This window comes from Tachyglossus aculeatus, chromosome 5, assembly GCF_015852505.1.
Source record: "Tachyglossus aculeatus isolate mTacAcu1 chromosome 5, mTacAcu1.pri, whole genome shotgun sequence".
Classification (NCBI taxonomy): Eukaryota; Metazoa; Chordata; class Mammalia; order Monotremata; family Tachyglossidae; genus Tachyglossus; species Tachyglossus aculeatus.
In genome coordinates, this window is record NC_052070.1 from 43576100 (window position 1) to 43599984 (window position 23885).

At 43.1% G+C, this 23885-nt stretch overlaps 1 protein-coding gene and 1 non-coding gene across 2 annotated transcripts in view; both read right to left on the reverse strand.

Annotated features, from left to right (window-relative positions):
* NPHP4 (nephrocystin 4) overlaps positions 1–23885 on the reverse strand; it is a 187221-nt gene that overhangs the window by 100185 nt on the left and 63151 nt on the right. The window contains exons 7-8 of the mRNA XM_038747231.1: positions 9523–9659; positions 1143–1324 (exon numbers count right to left, since the gene is read on the reverse strand). Of these exons, the coding sequence (XP_038603159.1) occupies positions 1143–1324; positions 9523–9659 (319 nt within the window). The remainder of the gene's footprint in view (positions 1–1142; positions 1325–9522; positions 9660–23885) is intronic.
* On the reverse strand, positions 18244–18381 carry LOC119928974. Its single transcript, XR_005451119.1, has one exon. It is a non-coding gene; the product is annotated as a small nucleolar RNA SNORA7 (small nucleolar RNA).

Here is a 23885-nt window from a genome sequence, read left to right on the forward strand (position 1 = left end):
TCATAATGATGCACGGTCCTTCCACTAGGACTTTTTAGCTGCACTGTTTTTTTAACATTTCTCTCTGTAAAGAATAATGCCCTTCATAGCTTGTGGCTCTCAAAAAACAGAGGTTAGAAACCTAACAGCCTTAGATCCCAAAAGTTCTGTCACCTCCCTGGAGGATTTAATTTCACTCACCCCCCAGAGCTGGATGATAAGCCAGAAACAAAATCTGTGGTGGGAACGGTCGAGTCTCACCAAATGCAGCATGCAGTCTGGTATTGTGACAGAACAGAACTCTGAGAAACCCCAATCAAAATGCAATATTTTCACTGTAATTCAGGTTCCCGAACAGCAAAGGTTGTTCCCGCAGACCCTGCAATCAGGTCAGTGATCTCAGAGATTGGGGGATACTACGCCAAGAGGCTGTCCTGCCTTTGAGAAGCAAGAAGGAGGTTCATTCAGTCAGTCGCTTCACTTATAAATTCCTTAGCGAGAATAGCTCAGCATGAAGAAAAACACAGGGAAATGTTTGCTTGGTCTAACCAAACCAATCAGAGTTCAGTCCTTTCTTCCCCACCCCCCCAGTAGCACGGGTGCATATACAAAGGGAATGTGCCCGATATACTGTACTCTCCCAAGTGCTCAGTACGGTGCTCTGCATACAGAAGCATTCAAGAAATATAACTGACTGACTTCTGTGTAACTTGGTGCAAGAAACCTAACTCCTTGGCCTCAAGTTTGCCTATCTGTAAAATGGGGATTAAATACTTCTCCCTCCAAGTGGGACAGGGACTAATTACAGCTTGAAAGAGGTCCTGGATAGAGCAAGGGCCTGGGAGTCAGAAGGACCTGGGTTCTAATCCCGGCTTCACCACTTTGCTTGTGATCTTGGGCAAGTCACTTCACTTCTCTGAGCCTCAGTTACCTCATGTGTAAAACGGGGATTAGGAGCGTGAACCCCCTGTGGGACAGGGACAACGTCCAACCAGATTAACTTGTATCTTGAGTTTAGAACAGTGCTTGGCACATAGTAAGGGCTTAACAAGTACCATAATGATTATGAGGATGATGATTACAAAGAGCAGGTGGTGAATCATGTCAAAAGCAGGAGCCCTATATTTGGCTACCTTGCACGTGTGTCAAACCTGTATCAATACCTGATCTTGGTGGAGGAACTGATTTTCTTGGTGAGGATGGTGGAACGCCCCAAGGTCACTTCCGCCTCCGGCATCACCACTGCGACCTGGGGCTTCTGAACAAAACCCAGTCCGTTGTGCACCCCGACATGGACGCGCCTTTCCTGGATCGCTACCGTAGTCCCATCCGAAGCAGAGCTATCCTGGAAAGACATATTTTTCTAGAATTAAACTTCTGAACCTGGGAGAAAGAGAGTATTTCCGATGGTGGCAGAAGGAAAGGGAAAGAATCTGCTAGTTTATCCCAAAGTACACTGCTAAAGTTGTGAAGGTATTCAGATGACACTGGGCATGTTAAAATGACTCTTCTGGAGGACAGAAGATTGTTTCAATCCACTTTCCAGAGGCCTTTGGGTTCAGGGGAAGGCTGGCACTCCAAGTACAATTTCTTCATAATAATAATAATAATAGTGGTATTTGTTAAGTGCTTACAATGTGCAAAGCATTACCCTACGCGCTGGGGTAGATACAAAGTAATCAGGTTGGACACAGTCCCTATCCCACGTGGGACTCACAGTCTTCGTCCCCATTTTACAGATGAGGTGGCTCAAGCACAGAGAAGTAATGTGACTTGCCCAGGATCACACAGCAGATAAGTGGTGGAGCCAGGATTAGAACTCAGGTCCTTCTGACTCCCAGGCCTGTGCTCTATCCGCTAGGCCATGCTGCTTCATCACTGGATCTCTATTAAAAGCATAGATAAGAGAATTCTTACTCAAGGTTATCCACCCAAAGCTTCACCAGATTTTGTGCAAAAGACACGTGGTCACTGACTTCAGTTCACCAGTAAATCCATAATATTAATTGAGCACCAACAGTAGACAGTGTACTTTAATAAGGTGAGTTGAAAGATAAAGGGACTGGGAATCAGGAGACCTGGGTTCTCATCCCAGCTTCTCCACTTGCCTGCTGTGTGACCTTGGACAAGTCACTTAATTTCTCTTTTCTCTGTGCCTGTTTCCTCAACTGAACAAGAAGAATCAGATACTTCTACTCCCTCCCCTTTAGACTTTGAGCCTCATGTGGGAAAGGGAATATGTTTGGCTTCTATTCCTCTGCCCGCCCCGACCCCCAGGCTAGTACATTACTTGGCCCATAGTATGCATTTAATAAAACCATCATCATTATTATTGGGAGAGGACAATTAATTATTAGAAAATGGAGGCTACCAAGAAGGCCTCCACCCTCCTCCTCTGACTTTCCCTAGATCTCAAAATGCAGAAAGACACTTCAAAGGCAATGACTTTTTATTACCCTTTTTTGCCTCACTTTTCCCCCTCCTTTAAACATAAAAATAGTATTTAGATGGGAGGGTTACAAGGATTTTTTTTAATGGAAAGCTTAGACAATATGTCATAAGCTAATAAAAATGGAATCTGCCCCAAAGTGATCAGTGGATATTAAAGTGTTTCATCTTATATAGCCAATCTGATGAATGAACAAAGATTTTTCTCCAGGTTATCACTGTCTACTGAACTAGATGATCACTGAAAGTGATCTTTAAGATCTGAACTTTTCTTTTTTGATTATTAATCAAGCAGAAATAAACAAAATCCATCTTATTTATCTTTTATGATGAAAATAATTGAGTATCTGCTAGTTGACTAGAAAGAAAAAAATTATGTCAAAGAATATGTGGAAAAAATTATCTTTAAGAAAATGTACAAAGCTCGGCAAAACTGTTTCTAGAGCTTTCTTATCCAAAGGCAATCATCTTTATGTAATAATAATACACAGCAGCAATAGCACAAAGGAAATGCACATTTCCATTTCGAACCCGCTATGCTTTGTTTTATTTTTGCCTCTTAGAGAAGACAATATTAGCTGAAGTTCCCTTTCCAAGAAATGGGAGTGAATAAATCTACTCACAGATCTGGATTTTAAAAAGTGCTGCTAATTTGCTGACTGGGAAATCTTCACCAAAAGTATAATATAAAGCACAACAGCAACAACAAAAACCAATGATCAGAGTCTGGATGTCCTTCCCCATGGATTAGGCAAGAGTCCAACCTAAGAGCTGATGACAAGCCTCAACATTGCCATATGCCAGAGGCTGGTGATGGGAGATCCTGAGAGGAGCTAATGGCTAGCCCATTTGAAGATGATGCCTCTGTTATTTATTGAGGAGTTTTTAATAGTATTTATTAAGCATTTACCATATGTCAAGCACTGTTCTAAGCACTGGGGTAGATACAAGTTAATCAGATTGGACACGGTCCCTGTCCCATAAAAGGCTCACAGTCTAAGTAGTGGGGAGAATAAATATTTTATCTCCATTTTACAGATGAGGAAACTGAGGACAGAGAAGTGAAGTGACTTGCCCAAGATCACACAGCAGGCAAGTTATAGAGCCAGGATTAGAACATAGGTCCTCTGACCCCCAGGCCTATGCTCTTTCCACTAAGCCAAAACAAGGTTATATACGAAATTTTCGTTCAACCTAAATTGAAGAGAAAACTCAGACTGCAGGCCTCCTTGACTGATATACTTTATATATTTTAATATCAGCCTTAGTACATGTATATGCATAACTTTATTTACCCACTATTTCTACATTTTTCGATATATTCCAATTATTTTTCAGTTGATTCATCCCAGTGGGCTTGCCCAGCTTCCTGAACTTCTACTGGCTTTCTCCAACTATCAGTCACTTCTGTCTGTTTTCCCCCATTGGATTGAAGCTTTATCATCATCATCAGTATTTATTGAGCACTTATTGTATGAATAGCATTGTACTAAATGCTTGGGGGAATACAACAGAGTGGGTAATCACATTCCCTACCCACAACAAGCTTACAGTCCAGAGGGGGAGTAAAGGAAGTTTGCTCCTTTTGTACTCTCCAAAGTGTTTAGAACCATGCCTAGTCCTTGATAAGTGCTCAATAAACACACTGATTGCTGAATAGCAGGAGAGCCCATGACACAGGCAATTTAATCATTGGGAAAAAAAAAAAACTGAAGATAAGGCTATGGAAAGGAGTTGAACCTATGCTTATACCCATAACTGTCCCTAAAGTAAGCTGTTGACTGTCCCTCAGTTACCTCATCTGTAAAATGAGGATTGAGACTCTGAGCCCCATAGGGGACAGGGTCTGTGTCCAACTTGATTTGCTGGTAGCCACCCCAGCACTAAGTGCCTGTCATATAGTAAGCACTTAACAAATATCATTACTATTATTCTCTGTGCCTCAGTTCCCTCATCTGGAAAATGGGGAAGAAGACTGTGAGCCAAGCAGCATGGTGTAAAGGATACAGCACAGGCCTGGGATTCAGAAGGTCATGGGTTCTAATCCCAGCTCCACCACTTGTCTGCTGTGTGACTTGGGCAAGTCACTTTGCTTCTCTATGCCTCAGTTACCTCATCTGTAAAATGGGGATTGAGAATTTGAGTCCCACAGAGGACAGGGATTGTGTCCAACCTGATTTGCTTGTATCCACCCCAGAGCTTAGTACAGTGCCTGGCACAAAGTAAGTGCCTAACAAATACCATTATTATTATTACCTTATCTACCCCAGCGCTTAGAACAGGGCTTGGCACATAGTAAGCGCTTAACAAATACCCTATTATTATTATCCTTGTGGCTAGGGAATGTGCCTACCAACTCTGTTATGCTGTACTCTCCCAAGCACTTACTACAGTGCTCTGAACAAACTAAATGCTCAACAAGTACCACTGATTGATTGATTTGGGGTAAGATCTGATACAGGAGCACAGACTGGCTTCCACCTGTTTCTCTCGCATGAAATTCAATTTGAAAGTGAGCTGGGACTTTTGGGGGTCACCATTATAAGGAGCTGGGCTTGGAACAAAATAAGTAGAGCCACAAGGAGCAAATCAGGGACCTCAGAGGCTGAGAAAGGTGAGCTGGGTGGCTGAGACTGTAGACTGTAAGCTCATTGTGGGCAGGGAATGTGACTGCTTATTGTTGCATTGTACTCTCTTCAGAACTTAGTACAGTACTCTGCACACAGTAAGCGCTCAATAAATACGAATGAATGAATGAATGAATGAATGAATGAATGAATGAATGAGAGGAGGGGTCATGAAGCAGCCTGACTTAGTGTAAAGAGCACGGGCTTGGGAAACGGAGGACGTGGGTTCTAGTCCCGGCTCCACCACTAGTCTGATATGTGACCTTGGGCAAGCCAGTTAACTACTCTGAGCCTTGGTTACCTCATCTGTAAAACGGGGATTGAGACTGTGAGCCCAGTGTGGGACAACTTGATTACTGTGTATCTACCCCAGCGCTTAGAACAGTGTTAGGCACATAATAAGCACTTAAATACCATAATAATAATTATTATTGTTATGAAGGCTGTCCTAAGCCCTCATCAATATCTCCATCAACAGTGTTTCCAGAGCATGGTTCCACACCCATTGTGCCTCCATCCTGTGCCCAACACAAGGAAGGTTGGCCCTTGTGCAGCATGCCCAGTGCTCTCTGGGAGTAGGTCCAGAGCAGAGATCCGGTCATCCTCCCCTGCATCTCCAACCGGTACTGCTGCCACAGTTACATGGCTAGCAAGCAGGGTGGCGAGGGCTGCCACTTCACCCATTGAATACCCACCGAGCTTGATTCAACAGGCACAGAGGGAGGCAGGGCAAGGACTCACCCTCCCCTCCCTGCCTCACGAGGCTGGGCTCCAAGTGGCTGAGCTGGGGGTCAAAATGAACGGAAGACCCAGTCCCTCATGCTGCTTGTGTGCCAACCTAGTCACTGTACCTCCATGCCTATCTCACCCCCAACCTCTCACCCACATCCTACCCCTGGCATGACACTCCCTCCCACTTTATATCCAACAGACAATCGCTCTCCCCACCTTTAAAGCCTTATAAAGAGCACATCTCCTCCAAGAGATCTTCCCCGACTAGGCCGTCCTAGCCTGTTCTCCTGCTTGCCCTTGCACCTGGATTTGTACCTTTTGTTCGCCCCACACTCAGCCCAACAGCACTTATTTGTAGATTATTTATTTGTATTAACATCTGTTCCCCCCTTAGCTCTCTTCCTCCCTTCAAGGCCCTACTGAGAGCTCACCTCCTCTAGGAGGCCTTCCCAGACTGAGCCCGCTCCTTCCTCTCCCCCTCCTACCCCTCCCCATCCCCCCTGCCTTACCTCCTCCCCCCCTCACAGCACCTGTATATATGTTTGTATGTATTTATTACTCTATTTGTACATATTTATTCTATTCATTTTATTTTGTTAATATGTTTTGTTTTGTTCTCTGTCTCCCCCTTCTAGACTGTGAGCCCACTGTTGGGTAGGGACCATCTCTATATGTTGCCAACTTGTACTTCCCAAGCACTTAGTACAGTGCTCTGCACACAGTAAGTGCTCAATAAATATGACTGAATGAATGAATGACTGTAAGCTCATCGTGGGCAGAGTACATGTCTACCAACTCTGTTATAGTGTACTCTCTCAAGCACTTGGTACAATTCTCAGCACACAGTATGTGCTCAATAAATACCACTGATTGGTTTGACTCAGCATGGTGCAGGGTACAGGAGGTTTCTATTTCCTGACAATGAAGGATAGGGCTTCCAGACAGAAACCACCAACAAAGAAGCAGAGAAGCAGTGTGGCTAATTGGAAGAGCACAGGCTTGGGAGTCAGAGGTCGTGGGTTCAAATCCCAGCTCTGCCAATTGTCAGCTGTGCGACCTTGGGCAAGTCACTTATCTGTGCCTCAGTTACCTCATCTGTAAAATGGGAATGAAGACTGTGAGCCCCACGTAGTACAATATGATCACCTTGTATCCTCCTCAGCACTTAGAACAGTGCTTTGCACATAGTAAGCACTTAACAAATGCCATCATTATTATTATTATTAACAAGGAAAGAAACCCCTGTGGTTCAGTAGGTACTCTTGTCCAAACCAGTGAAGAAATGTCTTTCAACAGTAATTCTCAGTAAGCCATAAAGCAACAAAGAGAAGTCCCGTGATCCTGCATGAATACCGTTTCACTGGCTTCCTGTCATTTTGCTGAGCATAATTTCCTGAAGGAATGTGTTTAAACAGAGCAGAAAGAAGACTTGGTAGGTGTGGTGAGCTTCATTCAAAGAAATCTTTCTAGAGAAGACAAAATGAGTGAGGAGATTTCCACTTCATCCCCTTGAAATGAGCCGAATATCTTTGAAACAGCCTTGGCTGATGTACAGCCCTCCTTTATAGCTTCAACTCCTTTCATTTGGTGATTTAATTTACTTTAAATGAAGACTGCTTTATGGTATATCAAAACGAACGCCAGTCCGGAGCAGAATGAAGAATCCAGTCTCTGGCTAACAGCCTTCTCAGACTCCCTCGTAAATTGAAAGTCAATGAACTGAGAGTCCTGCAGGGGATCCCACCACTCTGGACCTGTAACTCTTGCTGTATTTCCACAGAATCTGATAAGGAATAAGCCCTTTAATAACTCCTTAAATACCAAAGCAAGGACTGGAAACAAAATGCCTCTCCTGGGTAACACAAAAGGTGATAACCCCTTACACAGCCCGCCATGCCACCTTCGGGGTCATTAAGAACAAGGCCAGCCTGCCTGCAGCTCCCAGGGCCTGGTAGGGGAGTTTCCCCCATGGGGGGTCGTCCTTAGGCCTCAGCTCTTTCCAGGCGATTCAGTTCTCTAATGGGGGAAGGCATAGCAGGGAGGACTGAGTGAACAGTCCCTCCCACTCTTTCTCTTAGGTCTAGCGGAGCCAGCCTGAAAGAGATGAAGCTGAGTGAGCAGAAAGTGCTGCAGGCCACGGCAAATCCCCCATAGTGCAGTGTCCCAAGCCCACGGGCTGAAAAGGAAAAGTCTCCAATGTCCTCCTGCCCCCGACTCTCATATGAGCCCTACATGGGACAGGAACTGTGTCCAATATGATTTGCTTGTAACCACCCCAGTGCTTAGCACAGTGCCTGACACATAGGAAGCACTTAACAAATACCATCTTTTTTTTGTCTGCTGTGTGATCTTGGGCAAGTCACTTCACTTCTCTGTGCCTCAGTTACTTCTTTTGTAAAATGGAGATGAAGACTGTGAATCACTATAGAACATGACTCTGCCCAGTCTGACGATCCTGGATCCACCTCAGTGCTTAGTATAGTGCTTGGCACATAGAAAATGCTTAGTAAATACCATATTTAAAAAAAGAAAGGGAAAGAGCTAAAGAGATAAGAACTCCACTCAGAGTCCAGTTTGAAGGACTGTTTAGAAGTTGATTACTAGTCCTGACTCATGTTTTATACACCTAACAGCAATAATAATTACTGGTATGTGCCATGCACTATACAAAGCACTGGGGTAAATACAAGATAATCAGAGAGATGGATTAGAACCCAGGTTCTTTCAAACATATTTATTGAGCACTTACTGTGTGCAGAGCACTGTCCTAAAGCACTAGGGAGAGTACAATATAACAATAAACAGACATATTCCCTGCCCCCAACTATCTGACTCCCAGGCTCACATTCTTTCCACTGGGCCACGCTGCTTCTCTAACCCTATCTCAGCAGCAAAGTCATATACCGAATGCTTCCTGAATGAACAATACTGTTTAGATCTTTTCCTACGTAGATTTCGCTTAGTACAGTGCTCTGCACACAGTAAGCGCTCAATAAATACGATTAATTGATTTTCATACGTGTTCTCCAACAGAAAGCATTTTACCCATTAATGACATATAGAAAGTGATTTTGCCCCAAAACATGGAAGTTGATGGCAAAGCTGGGATTCATGCCCATCCATTCTAGTAAGAAAACAACCCACATCCAGGCAATGCTCTTCAAAAAGGTTTCGTGTGATGGGCACTGGTGTCCTTGTACAGATTTTCTGCCTACATTGATCATCATTGGTAACCTCTAATTCAAGATATCTGGGCTGGCTAATAATAATAATGATAATAATAACAATAATATTAAAAATAATGGTGGCATTTGTGATGTTCTCTTATGGAACAGGCACAGTGCTAAGTTCAGGGAAGCAGTTTGGCCTAGGGGAAAGAGCATGGACCTGAGTTCTAATTCTGGCTCCGCCTCTTACCTGCTGTGGGACCTAGAGCAAGTCACTTAACTTCTCTGTGCCTCAGCTTCCTCATCTGCAAAGTGGGGATTCAATACTTATTCTCCTCTTACTAAGACTGTGAGCCCCCTGCAGGACCTGATGATCTTGTATTTATCCCAGCTCTTAGCACAGTACTTGGCACTTAGCACTTAATGAAAATCATTATTATTATTATTGTTGTTATTATTATTATTAGGTACAGGAGACTGAGGCAGCATCCCTGTAACATACAGGGAACACAGTCCAAACATAGTAAGAGCACCAAGATTAAAACAGATCACCCAAATGTCACCAGTACCTCCTGCAGATGGTCATTATTGAGCAGTTCGAGCAGTTCTTCCTCAAACTTCTCGAGGGAGGGATACAGATGGAAGGATAAATTGTCCACGTACCACGTGACAGACTTATGGAGGCGTGGCTTCCGCAAAGCATCACCTGGAAGAAGATAACATTGGAGTGGGTTAGCCCTTGAGTTGGTGGTAGCGCTTAGTACAGTGCTCTGCGCACAGTTAGCCCTCAAATACCACTGATTGAGAGACGCAGAAATGCTCAGTGGTGTTCCCACTGCATGAATCCCAGTCTCAGGGGACCGCAAAGTACAGTTAGAACTAAAAGCATAGGCATAGCACCCGGCAGAGTACTAAAATAGTAACCGTCCTCTTTCCAGACGCAACAATTAAATTAATTCAACCAAAGCAGATTTCGGTTACAGTCCAAATTCTCCTCCGAATCTCCTCCAAGAACAAATTTTACAGTTCTGAGATTCAAAGAACATAGATTACAAAACGCAAAATGACATCTGCTCCTCCATCAGCTTCCTTCTTCTTTACTTCTTAACATTTCTCTCCAGCAGGGACCCAGCCAACTCCACTTTTTCTTATTTATTTCATTTACCCTGAACCATTTGGAGTTACACACACAGACACACACATATACATGCATCTTCTAAGCCAACAAACTAGCATTAGTGCTTAGAGGAGTGTTTCCAGTATCAATCGATGGCATTTACTGAGCACACTACTGTCAACAAAACACTGCATTAAACCCCTGGGAGAAGAAACTAAATATAGAAGCCACGATTGAAGCCTCCCCCTTTTAGACTGTGGGCCCACTGTTGGGTAGGGACTGTCTCTATATGTTGCCAATTTGTACTTCCCAAGCGCTTAGTACAGTGCTCTGCACACAGTAAGCGCTCAATAAATACGATTGATGATGATGATGATATAATGGGCAGCTTTCATGAAAGCACATAAAAGAGAATACCAGTTAGCCCTGCTCCTGATGCTATAATAATTATGCTACTTGTTAAGTGTTTACTCTATGCCAAGCACTGTACTAAGAATTGGGATAGATAAAGATCATCAGGTTGGATACAGTACCTGCCCACATGGGGCTCACAGTCTAAGAAAAAGTGAGTAGGATTTAATCCCCATTTTAATTAATTAATTAATTAGAAACTGAGGCACAGAGAAAATAAGCGGCTTGCCCAGGGTCATACAGCAGAGAAGTGGTGGAGCTGAGATTAAAACCCAGGTTCTCTGACTCCCAGAACTTTGATCTTTCCAATTGGCCATGCTGTTTCTCTATAAAACAAAGATCCAAATACCAAGGAAGGAACCAAGCCTGGAAAATGTGTCATCAATCAATCAATGGTATATACACTGAGTGCTTACTATGGCCATAAGAGTGTACTCAGTGCTTGGGAGAGTACAAAAAACAGAATTGAGAGATACAATAGAATTGAGAAGCAGCAGGGCGTAGTGGATGGAACATGGGCCTGGGAGTAAGAAGGTCATGAGCTTTAACTGCGGCTTCGCCACCTGTCTGTTGTGTGACCTTGGGCCAGTCACCTCACTTCTCTGTGCCTCTGTTATCTCATCTATAAAATGGGGATTGAAACTGTGAGCCCCATGTGGGAACAGGGACTGTGTCCAACTTGATTTGCTTGTATTCATTCCAGTGCTTAGAACAGTGCCTGGCACATAGTAAGTGCTTAACAAATACTATCATTATTAGTAGTTTAGTAGTAGTAGTAGTATTAGATACATTTCCTGCCCTCTAGGGGCTTGTAGTCCAGAGGACAAACTTACAGTCTAGGAGCCAACCTTACTTGGTTAGAACATGTGGCTCGGGACCCCCATTTCAGGGTAAGGAAGCCCCAACCCTCGGACCTAGCGGCCTTGATCTAAGCTCGCCCCAGTCACACACACAACACACACGATGCACACAACACATACAAAACCCTTCTTCCCCTCCCCATCTCCATATGATCCCCAGTGTTTTCTTTCTTTGCGTCCCACACTTTGTCCTGCTGACTGATGCCCGGCTCACTTCCAGGACCAGTGGGAGTGAAGAACTAACTCTCTTTTTGTTTTGTTTTCCACAGCTAGGGTGGGCGACCTCCTCCCCACTTCACTTTTTCCCTATACCACCCTCTCCTCCTCCATCATCGATGCTTCATTTCTCTTCCTCACTACTAAGGTTCTTACTTAATAGTAATTTGTAGTCTCTGAAGTGCTTAGAACAGTGCTTGGCACACAGTAAGCGCTCAATAAATACAATTAATAATAATAACAATAATAATAATGGGGTTCGGAAAGCACAGTCAATAAAGGAAGGAAAACAGCTAAGAATGATGTACTGCTCACCCTTTTTTATGTATGTGTTAAGTGTTTACCATATGCCAGGCACTGTACTAAGCACTGGGGTAGATACAAGGTAATCAGGTAGGATACAGTCACTGTCCCACACTGGACACACAGTCTTAATCTCCATTTTGCAGATGAGGAAACCGAGAATAGTAATAATAATAATAATAATAATAATAATGGTATTTGTTAAGCACTTACTATGTGCCAGGAAGTGTTCTGAACACTGAGATGGATACAAGCAAATTGGGTTGGACACAGTCCCTGTCCCACGTGGGGCTCACGGGCTCAATTCCCATTTTACAGATGAGGTAACTGAGGTCCAGAGAAGCTAAGTCACTTGCCCAAGGTCAGAGAGCCGACAAGTGGTGGAGCCAGGATTAGAACAGAGTGTTCCCTACCCCCTTCCCCTCCCCACAGGACTTGTATATATTTGTATATATATATATGCATTACTTGTATATATTTCTACATATTCATTACTCTATTTTATTTGTACTTACCATATTTATTTTATCAATGATGTGTATATAGCTATAATTCTATTTATTCTGATAGTACTTTCCAAGCGCTTAGTACAGTGCTCTACACACAGTAAGCGCTCAATAAATATGATTGAATGACTGAGTGAACACAGGTCTTTCTGACTCCCAGCCTGCACTCTATCCACGAGGCCATGCTGCTTCTTTCATCATTTCTGGACCAGCCCCTTCATGATCTCCGACCCACCCTTACTTAGGAGTTGTGACTATTCCAGTGTTGGGCAAAAATCTAAAGCAGAATAGTTGCTGAAATATGAGAAGAGAAGACCGGAGGGAACAGAATCCTTTGTTATTAATCAAGCAAACGATTTAGGGAAAAGGAAGGTTCAGCTGTCCCCTCTTTTAGTGCAGATAATTCATATGGATCTACAGCAGAATGATTCAGGGGTGCTGGACCAATTAAATCTCAGCACCCCAAGCTGCATCAACCCAATAGCCACGACTTGCACTTGAATATTTATTCATGCCCACCCTTAGCCCTGGTGCATTTAAGTATATTCAACTGTGCAGTCAATGTTTAATCCAGATTTCCCTCTATGGAAGATCTTTTATATAATAATAATAATAATTATGGTATTTGCTAAGCACTTACTATGTGCCAGGCACTGTACTAAGTGCTGGGGTGGATACAAGCAAATTGGGTTGGACACAGTCCCTGTCCCACATGGGGCTCACAGTCTCAATCCCCATTTTACAGATGAGGTAACTGAGGCCCAGAAAAGTGAAGTGACTTGCCCAAGGTCACACAGAAGACAAGTGGCAGAGCCGGGATTAGAACCCAGGACCTTCGGACTCCCAGGCCCACGTTCTATCCACTACACCATACTGCTTACCACTGCTTTGTATATGTCTTCCTCCTTTGTGAGCAAGAAACACGTCTTGGCCACCTACTGTGGCCAGAGAAGCAGTGTGCCTTAGTGGAAAGAGCCTGGACTTGGAAGTCAGAGGTAATGGGTTCTAATCCCGGCTCCACTGCTTGACAGCTGTGTGACCTTGGGCAAGTCACTTCACTTCTCTGTGCCTCGGTTCCTTCATCTGTAAAATGGGGATGAAGACTGTAAGCCCCACGTGGGACAACCTGATTACCTTGTATCTACCCCAGCACTTAGAACGGTGCTTGGCACATAGTAAACGCTTAACAAATGCTTAGAGAAGCAGGGTGGCTTAGTGGAAAGAGCCCGGTCTTGGGAGTCAGGTCGTGGGTTCTAATCTCTGCTCTGCCACTTGTCAGCTGGGTGACTTTGGGCAGGCCACTTCACTTCTCTGTGCCTCAGTTCCCTCATCTGTAATAGGGGGATTAAGCCTGTGAGTCCCACGGGGGACAACCTGATAACCTTGTATCTATCCCAGCACTTAGAACAGTGCTTGGCACATAGTAAGTGCTTAACAAATACCATCATTATTATTACTGTACCTTCTAAAAAAATTAGCAGAATTAATTACCTATGTACTTGGCTGTCCCCTTAAGCACTCTGATATTCACTCCAGCCCCACATTGACTACATCTCCTTATACTCTATTTTCCCTAGCTGTAACTGACTTTAAAGTCCATTTCCCCTGTAAACTGTAAGTTCCTTGTGTGTAGGGATTGTGTCTACCATGACCCAAACAGAATTCCTCATTTTCCCACCCAAACCCTGTCTTCCCCAGGTTTCTCACCACTGTAGACAATGCCACTATCCTCCATGCCTTACAAGCCTGAAACTTTGACATTAACCTAGACTCATCTCTCTCATTCAACCCAGGTATTTAATGTCACCAAATCCTACCAGTTTCACCTTCCCAACAACTCAAAAATACACCTTTTCCCCTCCATCCAAACTGCTACCATATTGATCCAAACACTTATCATATCCAAGCCTTACCTACTGGATCAGCTTCCACCCTGGCCTCCCTGCCCACTGTCTCTCCTCTCTCCAGTCCATACTTCACTCTGCTGCCTGAATCATTTTTCTGAAAAAAGTTCTATCTATATCTCCCCACTCTTCCAATGGTTTCCCATCCACCTCCACATGAAAAAGAAATCCCTTACCATCAGCTTTAAAGCCTCAATAAGCTCTCCCCCTCCTTTACCTCACTGATCTCTTACTACACTTGGCTCCTCTAACTCCAACCTGCTCACTGTACCCTGATCTTATCTAGCTCGCTGCTGAACCCTTGCCCACATCCTTCCTCTGGCCTGCAATTCCTTCCCCTTTCATATATGACAAATCATTATTCTCCCCACCTTCAAAGCCTTATCAAAATTACATCACCTCCAAAAGTCCTTCCTAAGCCCTTATTTCCCTAATCCCTCTCTCTTCTCCGTCTTTGCACTTGGATCTGTACCCTTGATACACTTGATGTTCACCCCACCCTCAGCTCCATAGCACTTTGCTTAACAAATACCATCATCATCAGCATCATCACATCCATCATTTATTTTTATGTTTGCCTCCCCTCTCTAGACTGAAGATACTGTGGGAAAGGAATACGTCCACCACTTCTGTGGTATTATAACTCTCCCAGGTATTCCGTATAGCTCTGCACAAGTAGGTGCTTAATAAATACCATAGATTGATTACCATCTCTATTGTTTACATTCTCCCAAGTGCTTAGTGCATTCCTCCTACACAGTAAACAATAAATACCACTGATTGATCAAGCTGGTGAATTGCACCTTTTGAGAGCTCAATACCATTGCTACTCTTTTTCCCGGATTGCAGACTAGGTGGCTTTGGTTGAGATCAACTAACTTGTGGCTCTGTAGATATGAAATCAGTACCAGTCGGTAAGTCAGCTTCCTTGGCAACAGTAACAGGAATCAGAACCAGGACCCTGCTTTGCAGCACAATGTCCTGCATGGACTAACAGATCTTAAGGCTTGACACGATTCTCTTACTAAAGAATTTCTGAAAAGATAGAATCAGTAGGGAACACGTTCAGTTCCACCTTTCAAAGCTCTAAACAGAGAGAAAGAAATACAAAAGGGAGGGAGAGGAAAAAGAGTGGGGGAAATGACAGAATTAGCATCTCTCTAGTGAAACCAGCAGATTGGCAGTAGGGGGTGGGGAAGGGGTGCACAGGCTAGACATAGCCACACAGAGTGAAAGGAAGTTTTGGAGGGCAGATATCCCTTGATGCCTCACAACATAAGCTTTGTCAGCCAGCTCTCTCTGTTGGGTCAATGGGGCAGCAGGCCTAGGCTATGATAAAAGTCCCAGGGATAAAACAGATCTTCACAGAAGACATATAATATGAACAAAGACTAGGGAGAAATGGTTGGAAGAAAAGCAAGTTCTCTTATAGTTTCCCAGTTCATCCTTTCCCATGAGAGATTTTTTTAAAAAAGTGTTTCTCTAAAGTAATTTTCTCTATTTCAAAAAAAATACTAAAAATAATTGTGGTATTTATTAAGTCATTCATTCATTCATTTGTATTTATTGAGCACTTACTCTGTGCAAAACACTGTACTAAGTGTTTGGGAGAGTACAAGAGAACAACCAACAGACACATTCCCTGTTTATTGTGTGCCAAGGCTTGTGTGAAGCGCTGGGGTAAATACAAGACAATTAGATCTGCTATTGACTCTGTCCTACAAGAGGCTTATAGTTTTATTCATTCAATCGTATTTATTGAGTGCTTACTGTGTGCAGAGCACTGTACTAAGCGCTTGGGAAGTACAAGTTGGCAACATATAGGGACGGTCCCTACCCAGCAACGGGCTCACATTCCCCAAACCCGGGAGAAATGGGAGATGGCAGCACTTTCTCATTAGCCTTGCAATGATAATGCCTACTGGCTGTGGACAATTGGGAAACACTCATATCTCCTCCTTACTTTATGATTTCCCCCATCCCTTCACAAAAAAATATTCCGAGACGTTGTTCGATTCAGCTTTGGTTGCTCTAAAAAGTCCCAAGTTAATATTTCACCAGAGACCATGGGCAATTTCAAAACACACTCCACAAGTCACTCAGGATTACATTTATAAATTTACTAGTTAAAAGTTTTAAGCAATTAAGCATACTTATTGAGTGCTTACTGTGTGCAGAGCACTGTACTAAGCACTTGGGAGAGTACAATATAACAGAGTGGGTAAATATGTTCCCAGTCCAAAATGAGAAGCAACAAGGCTGGTAAGAAGAGCACAGGCGTGGGAGTGAAAGGACCTGTGTTCTAACCCCAGCTCTGACAATTGATTGCTCTGTGACCTTGGGCTTTGAGTGTGCCCAACCTTCACCGGGCTTTGTATGCGACTCTGAACCACGTGAGGCTCTGCTCTCCAGTCTACTGGGCCCAGGTATTTGGTGCTAAACCAAAGAATCACTTCAGACTTAAACTGCATATTATAAACAGTAAGATTTGGGGTAGAAAAAATGTAAATGAGGAAACTTACTCATGTTTTATGGGGAGATGGAATGGGTACTTAATTCTCATTTTACAAACAAGGTAGATGACTTACTCAAGATCACCCAGGAGGATAAGTGGTGGAACTGATTTAGAAGCCAGATCTTGGAGCGACTTTTTTTTAAAAATGGGTCTTTCTGGGTCAAGTACTGTCCTAAGTGCTGGGGAAGTTTATCGGGATGGACACATCTCTGTCCCACATGGGACATCCAATCTAAATTAAATGGAAGAAGATTGAATCTCCATTTTATAGATGAGGTAACTGAGATAACATTTTGCAGTCTTTGCCCCAGAATTTTAGGGCGAAAGCCAGTGGGAGGTCACTTCTCGAGCAACACCAACCTGTGACAAATTCCCAAAAGCAGGGTGCCCACTGAACCAAGTCAATGTCAGACATTTACTGGATGAGGAGCTATCCACATCCCAACCCCAAACCTGGAGGAGGAGGAGAGAGCGGTTCTACTGTATTTGATGCCCGTCACTTTGGAAAAGCACATTCAAAGGTGAACGGTTTTGAATGGTAATGGTCCCTGAGGCTGTTGTTCCAACGATCCGGGGATACTAAAGTAGATCCAAGTCTTTGGAAGTTTCAGAGAAAATTGGGCTTTAAGGCACCTTCTATTCCCAGCTCTACTCCCAGAGAGACACTTGAAAATGATTTTTTTCCTCCTCTGCAAAACTCATAATTGAGCATGAACAAAGTACTGGTAGTTAAACCTGGAGCACAAAATACACAATGGAATTAAGTACTCCTGCACCATGCCAGGTAATGGCACAGTGAGTCAGTGCTTCAGCAACTGTCAAAAATGAATGATCATAAAAGAATTAATGTTGATGGAGCCATAATCCACCACCATTCATTTCTGTGAGCTAAGTCTATTTCAGTTTCATAAATTCCCAGTCTTTCACTTTCCAGTCTTTCAAATTACACACCACATTTTATTTTGAACTATTTCAATCATCGGGCCTTTACGTCCAGTTTCCGTAAATATTGGTAGCACATATTCAGCTCACTTTAAATATTTTAGGAACAAATGTCTGCTACTTCACTTGGAATCTGAATTCAGTTAATCAGTCAGTGGCAGTTATTGACTCCCTAATTTGGGAGAATACGGCAAAAGCTAAACGTAACCCTGCCTTCAAGGAGCCCACATTCTAATGAAGACAGACAGACAACAATTGTTTACAATAATGAGAGCCCCTAAAGAGTCTTGTCTTGTCTTATGCCGTCCAATCGTTTCCAACCCATAGCGACACCATGGACACATTTCTCCCAGAACGCCCTGCTCCCCATCTGCAATTGTTCTGATAACGTATCCACAGAGTTTTCTTGGTAAAAATCCGGAAGTGGTTTACCATTGCCGCCTTCCACACAGTACACTCGAGTCTCCGCCCTTAAGTCTCTCCCATGTCACTGCTGCCCAGCATGGGTGAGTTTTGACTTGTAGCAGATTGCCTTCCACTCACTAGCCACTGCCCAAGCTAGGAATGGAATGGGTAGGCCTCTGCATGGCTCTCCCTCCCTTAGCCAAGACTGGTAGAGTACTGGAAACTCTCCAGGTGCAACCCTGAGAGGGGACCCCTAAGAGTATGTGGATTTTAAGTAAAAAAAACTTTTAAGTGAAAGTGAAGACGTTACAAATGGTGTAGCATAGGCAAATCTAAGACACTACAAGGATGGTAATCATAAGTGTTGTGGATTCATAGTGACTGATCAATCAATGATATTTATTGAGTTTACTCTGGGTAGAGTACTTGGGAGAGTACAAAATAATTAAGATGCAATCCTTGCCCTCAAGGAGTTTCCAGTTGAGTAGAGGGAGGCAGACACTACAGATAGGGGGAAGCCACCAAGTTTAAAAATATGTGTGCAGGGTTTACAGTTGGGAGAGGTCGAGAAGGACACAGAAGGTTGAGTAGCCCAAATGCTTAGGGTATACAGAAGTGATGGAGTGACAGTAGGTGGAGAGGTGGAGTTAATAGTTTGGGAAGATGGCGATTAATTAGCGAAGGCCTTCTGGAGGAGATATGAATTTAGCCCAACTTTTGATGGCTTGTCTTTGAGGCAGGCAGGCAAGACCTGATAGAATCATATACGAGAGGGCTGGATGGATTATCTAGAGGTCAGCTGGTTCACCTCCCAACCTCTGCGCAGACGAATGCCTCAACATTTCGGGATTGATGGGTGTTTATGTTTTCCCAAAAGATCTTCTGGGATGGTGATGCCACAACCTCCCATGGCTACCCATTCCAGTTCTAACAGTTCTTCATTATTTGGAACTAAGTCCTCTCCTTTCACTTAAGCCCGTTGCCTCTTCTTGCATCCTTACACCCTTCCTCTGGCTGGAGTGCTCTCCTCCCTTCAAATCCACTAGACCACAGCTCTGCCCATCTTCAAAGCCCAGTTCCTCCAGGAAGCCTTTCTGGTTGACTTATCTTCTTTCATTCATTCATTCATTCAATCGTATTTATTGAGTGCTTACTGTGTGCAGAGCACTGTACTAAGAGCTTGGGAAGTACAAGTTGGCAACATATAGAGATGGTCCCTACCCAGCAACGGCCTCACCCTCGTCATATCCTCCTAAATTTCTCCTTAGTCCACCTATGCCACCTCAGCACATAACCACTCAAGTACTTGTGGCATGTCTGTACTTAGTGTATTATTTTACTACTGATGCGTTTATTTATCCATACATCCAACTTGCTGTTTTCTTTTTCCTCCTATCCAAAATTACTTTGTGCCTATCTCCCCTGGTAGATTGTAAGCCCCTTGAGGGCAGGCATCATGTCTTCTAGCTTTATTGTATTCTCCCAAGATTATTATAGTACTCTGCACACAGGAGGTCCTCGATAAATACCACTGTTTGATGGATACAGAACAACTAGTCAGCATCCTCCCCATAAATTTCTTCAAAAGTTAAGAAAAGTTAATATAGCAATCCTTGGCCAGGGCTTGATTGATTGATTGTATCTCTAAAATAAATAATACTGATTCCTTTGACCATTCCTCAAACTTTTCCTATTTTCCACCCCTCGAATCATGTTACTGTTCTTCTCTGGACCTCCTTCAGTGTCTCTAGCACCTTCTCAAAGTGCCATGACCAGAAATGGACATGGTGGTTTAAGTAAGATCTGATCGGTGTGGAGAAGGGTTACTTTCCAATTCCTGCCTGTCCTCAAACTTCTGTTAATGTACTCCGGCCTTGACAAACCTTCCTTTCCAGACTACCCGATTCCACTTGGGTTGGAATGAAGGCAGAAGAGCAGCAATGAGAAAGCTTGGCCAAAGAGCCCTTCCATAGCCTAGTGGATAGAGCACAGGCTTGGAAGTCATAAGGACCTGGATTCTAGCCCTGGCTCTGCCACTTGTCTGCTGTGTAACCATGCCAAGTCACTTAACATCTCTGTACCTCATATACCTCATCAGTAATATGGGGATTAAATGGGGATCCAAGAGGCCTTCCCAGACTGATCTCCCTTTCTCCTCTCCTCATTCATTCATTCATTCATTCATTCAATGGTATTCATTGAGCACTTAGTGTGTGCAGCGCACTGTACTATGTGCTTGGGAAGTACAAGTTGGCAACATATAGAGATGGTCCCTACCCAACAGCGGGCTCACAGTCTAGAAGGGGGAGACAGACAACAAAACAATACATATTAACAAAATAAAATAGATAGAATAAATATGTTCAAATAAAATAGAGTAATAAATATGTACAAACATATTCCTCCTCCCCATCCCACCACCCTACCTCCTTCCCCTCCCCACAGCACCTGTATATATGTTTGTATGGATGTATTACTCTATTTATTTTACTTGTACATATTTACCATTCTATTTATTTTGTTAATGATGTGCATTTAGCTTTAATTCTATTTGTTCTGATGACTTGACACCTGTCCACCTGTTTTGTTTTGTTGTCTGTCTCCCCCTTCTAGACTGTGAGCCCGTTATTTATTACTCTATTTATTTATTTATTTATTTTACTTGTACATATCTATTCTATTTATTTTATTTTGTTAGTATGTTTGGTTTTGTTCTCTTTCTCCCCCTTTTAGACTGTGAGCCCACTGTTGGGTAGGGACTGTTTCTATATGTTGCCAACTTGTACTTCCCAAGCACTTAGTACAGTGCTCTGCACACAGTAAGTGCTCAATAAATATGATTGATTGATTGATTGAATGAGTGAATGACTGTAAGCCCCATGTGGGTACTCTCCCAAGCGCTTAGCACAGTGCTCTGCACATAGTAAGTGCTCAATAAATACAACTGAATGAATGAATGAATGTGAGACATGGACTGTATCCAGCCTGATTACCTTGTATCTACCCCAGAGCTTAGAACAATGTCTGGCATAGAGTAAGCACTTAAATAACATGAAAACAAACAAAAATATGTTACATGTTATCTAGTCATCTGCAGGGTTTTTTTTTTGGGGGGGGGGAGAGAAAGGTGAGTTGGAGGGGAAAGGGGGCATAGCTCCAGCTGAGTTCTACCTCATTGCCCCTACCCTTCAGGAGATCCATCCCAAGGTTCTCTCCTCTACCCAGAAGCTCTGCCCAGAAACCTGGCAGAGAGGAAACTGCATGGCCCTCAGGGCAGTTGGAGTCCAGCCCGGCTGCCAACTGAACACTCAGCAAAACTGGGGATTAATCCATCTGACAAATGGGGCACATGCAAGGCTACCAATTTAGCACTTTATGTACATATAGATTTACTCCTCTTATTCTTTCATTTATTCATTCATGCTTTGATTACCTTTGTTACCAAGTCTAGCTATGCTTTCCCTCTCGTTTCCATTACAGAGGTATAATCAGTGCCTGCCTGATTCCTCTCAAAAGATTGTTTGCTCCTTGAAGGTAGGGCTGGGTCTTCTACTTTTATTGTATGCTCCCCAGCCCTTAGCACAGTGCTCTGCACACAGTAAGCGCTCAATACCAGTCATGAAAGTTGTAGAGATATAAAATATTGCCAAATGAGAAAAGCCGTCTAATAACCCATTTTTCAGAAGAACTCCACAAACTTGGCTACCTAAAATTCTTGATTTCAATTACCTGCCACACTCTTCAAGGCCCTAGTCTTCTTGTCAGAATTGTCACTTAGCCCTGTCCCAGGCAACTTTAAGTAAGGCTGATGGACATTTGAATTAAAAAGTTGATTTTGTCCAAAAGCCCCTTCTTCTTTCAAGAAAACACCTCCAGAGGTTGTGCAAACTCAGTGTGGCAGATGCCAAATCGCATCCATTTGCATCAGTCAGGCTTTTCCTTCGGTGCCTGTGTCAGCTTTGATATCTTCATTTCTCCAATTTTACCAAGGTAGTAAAATGCAAAACAACCGTTCTCCACACTCCACCTTATAAGTTCTTCAAAAAGCCAGGGTTTAATGAGCAAAGATTCCTTTCCTCTTGGCATTCCACAGAAAAGTACTTACTTTCCCTTGAGAATTCCTAACAAACCAGGCTCTACACATTAATTTGCTCCAAAGGTGGTTGTAGCATCAACCAAATCATTTCAAGTCATCAAAATTTCACAGGGACATGCTTTCTGACACCTGAAGGGAGCCTCAAACCACCTCATTCAATGTATTACTCTGGTTATTTATTCAAAATTGGTCTGACAAACCACAACACAATATGACTTTGATTATAGCAGTGGTAAGAAATAACAGAATTAGGTCAGACATTTTCAGATCAATCAGAAATAATTCTGTATTTTTTTTAATTTAAGACAGCAACCTCTCTCTTTGAGAAGCTAGATCAATTTAACACCTTCCTTCTTACGAAATCTCCTCTCGTTTCAGCTGTGTAAATATCTTCTTAGGGTCTAAGAGCCACCGTGAATATATATCTGGATCTCCAAACCTATCCTTTCACACACAAAATCATCCAGCTGCTGAAAAAGGTGGTTCTCAAAAGCTTTTTACTGTAAGCTTCTAGAGGACAGAGCCCTAGTCTTATTTTTATCATCAGCTCCCAAATTCTGGGTACAGTAGGGGCTCAATAAACACTGATGAGCAGTAGAGATGACACCTAGTGGATAACATGGCAGGGAAGAATCGATTCTTTCCCTGCTTTGCATTTAGGATCTGGTCAGTTATCTGTTTTATGGACTATGTTTCATTTGAAAAACATTCTTGACATATTTTACGACATTAACGAAACAGATTAAAAACACTATAGCGCTGCAAGACATGCCATCACTTTTCTGCTGTGTGACCTTGGGCACGTTACTTCTTTTTTCTGGGCCTCAGTTACCTCAACTGGAAAATGAGGACTGAGACTGTCCCCACATGGAACAGCGATTATGTCCAACCCAATCTGCTTATATCCACCCCAGCTCTGACACATAGCTAAGAGCTTAATAAATACCATAATTATTATTATTATTATCCTTTCAGCCACCGAGTCTACCAGAAAAATGACTTTAGCGTAAGCCAAAAGCCCATTCTTCGCAAGTCTTCATGATTTTGTGAGTAAATTGGTTATAGTTCTACCCAAAATCATCACAGTTTCCATTTTACAGCAGCTAATGTCTGTGGGTCATTCATACATACAAGTCATCTCGGTAACTTGATATTTTTCCACAGAAACACAAACGGCTTTGGGAAAATGGTCAGAGGGATCATTCAAAAGTAAAGGCAGACGGAACCTCTTATTACGGTGGTGCGGTATTTGTTAAGCACTTACTATGTATCAAGTACTGTTCTAAGTGCTGGAATAGAGACAAGTTCATTCAATCATATTTATTGAGTGCTTACTGTGTGCAGAGCACTGTACTAAGTGCTTGGGAAGTACAAGTTGGCAATATATAGAGACGGTCCCTACCCAACAGTGGGCTCACAGTCTAGAAGGGGGAGACAGAGAAAACAAAACATGTGGTCAGGTGTCAAGTCATCAAAGTTAATCAGGTTGCATATAGTCCCTGTCCCACATGAGGCTCACAGCCTAAAGGACTCTTTATTTTGAGGGGAACTTACATACAGTTATGACTAGAGTCAGATTCCATTCATCTGGTATATTTACCACTCTCGATTCTCCAACCTGCCTCCACTGGAAGCCATATCTGCAGAGCAGTGTGTT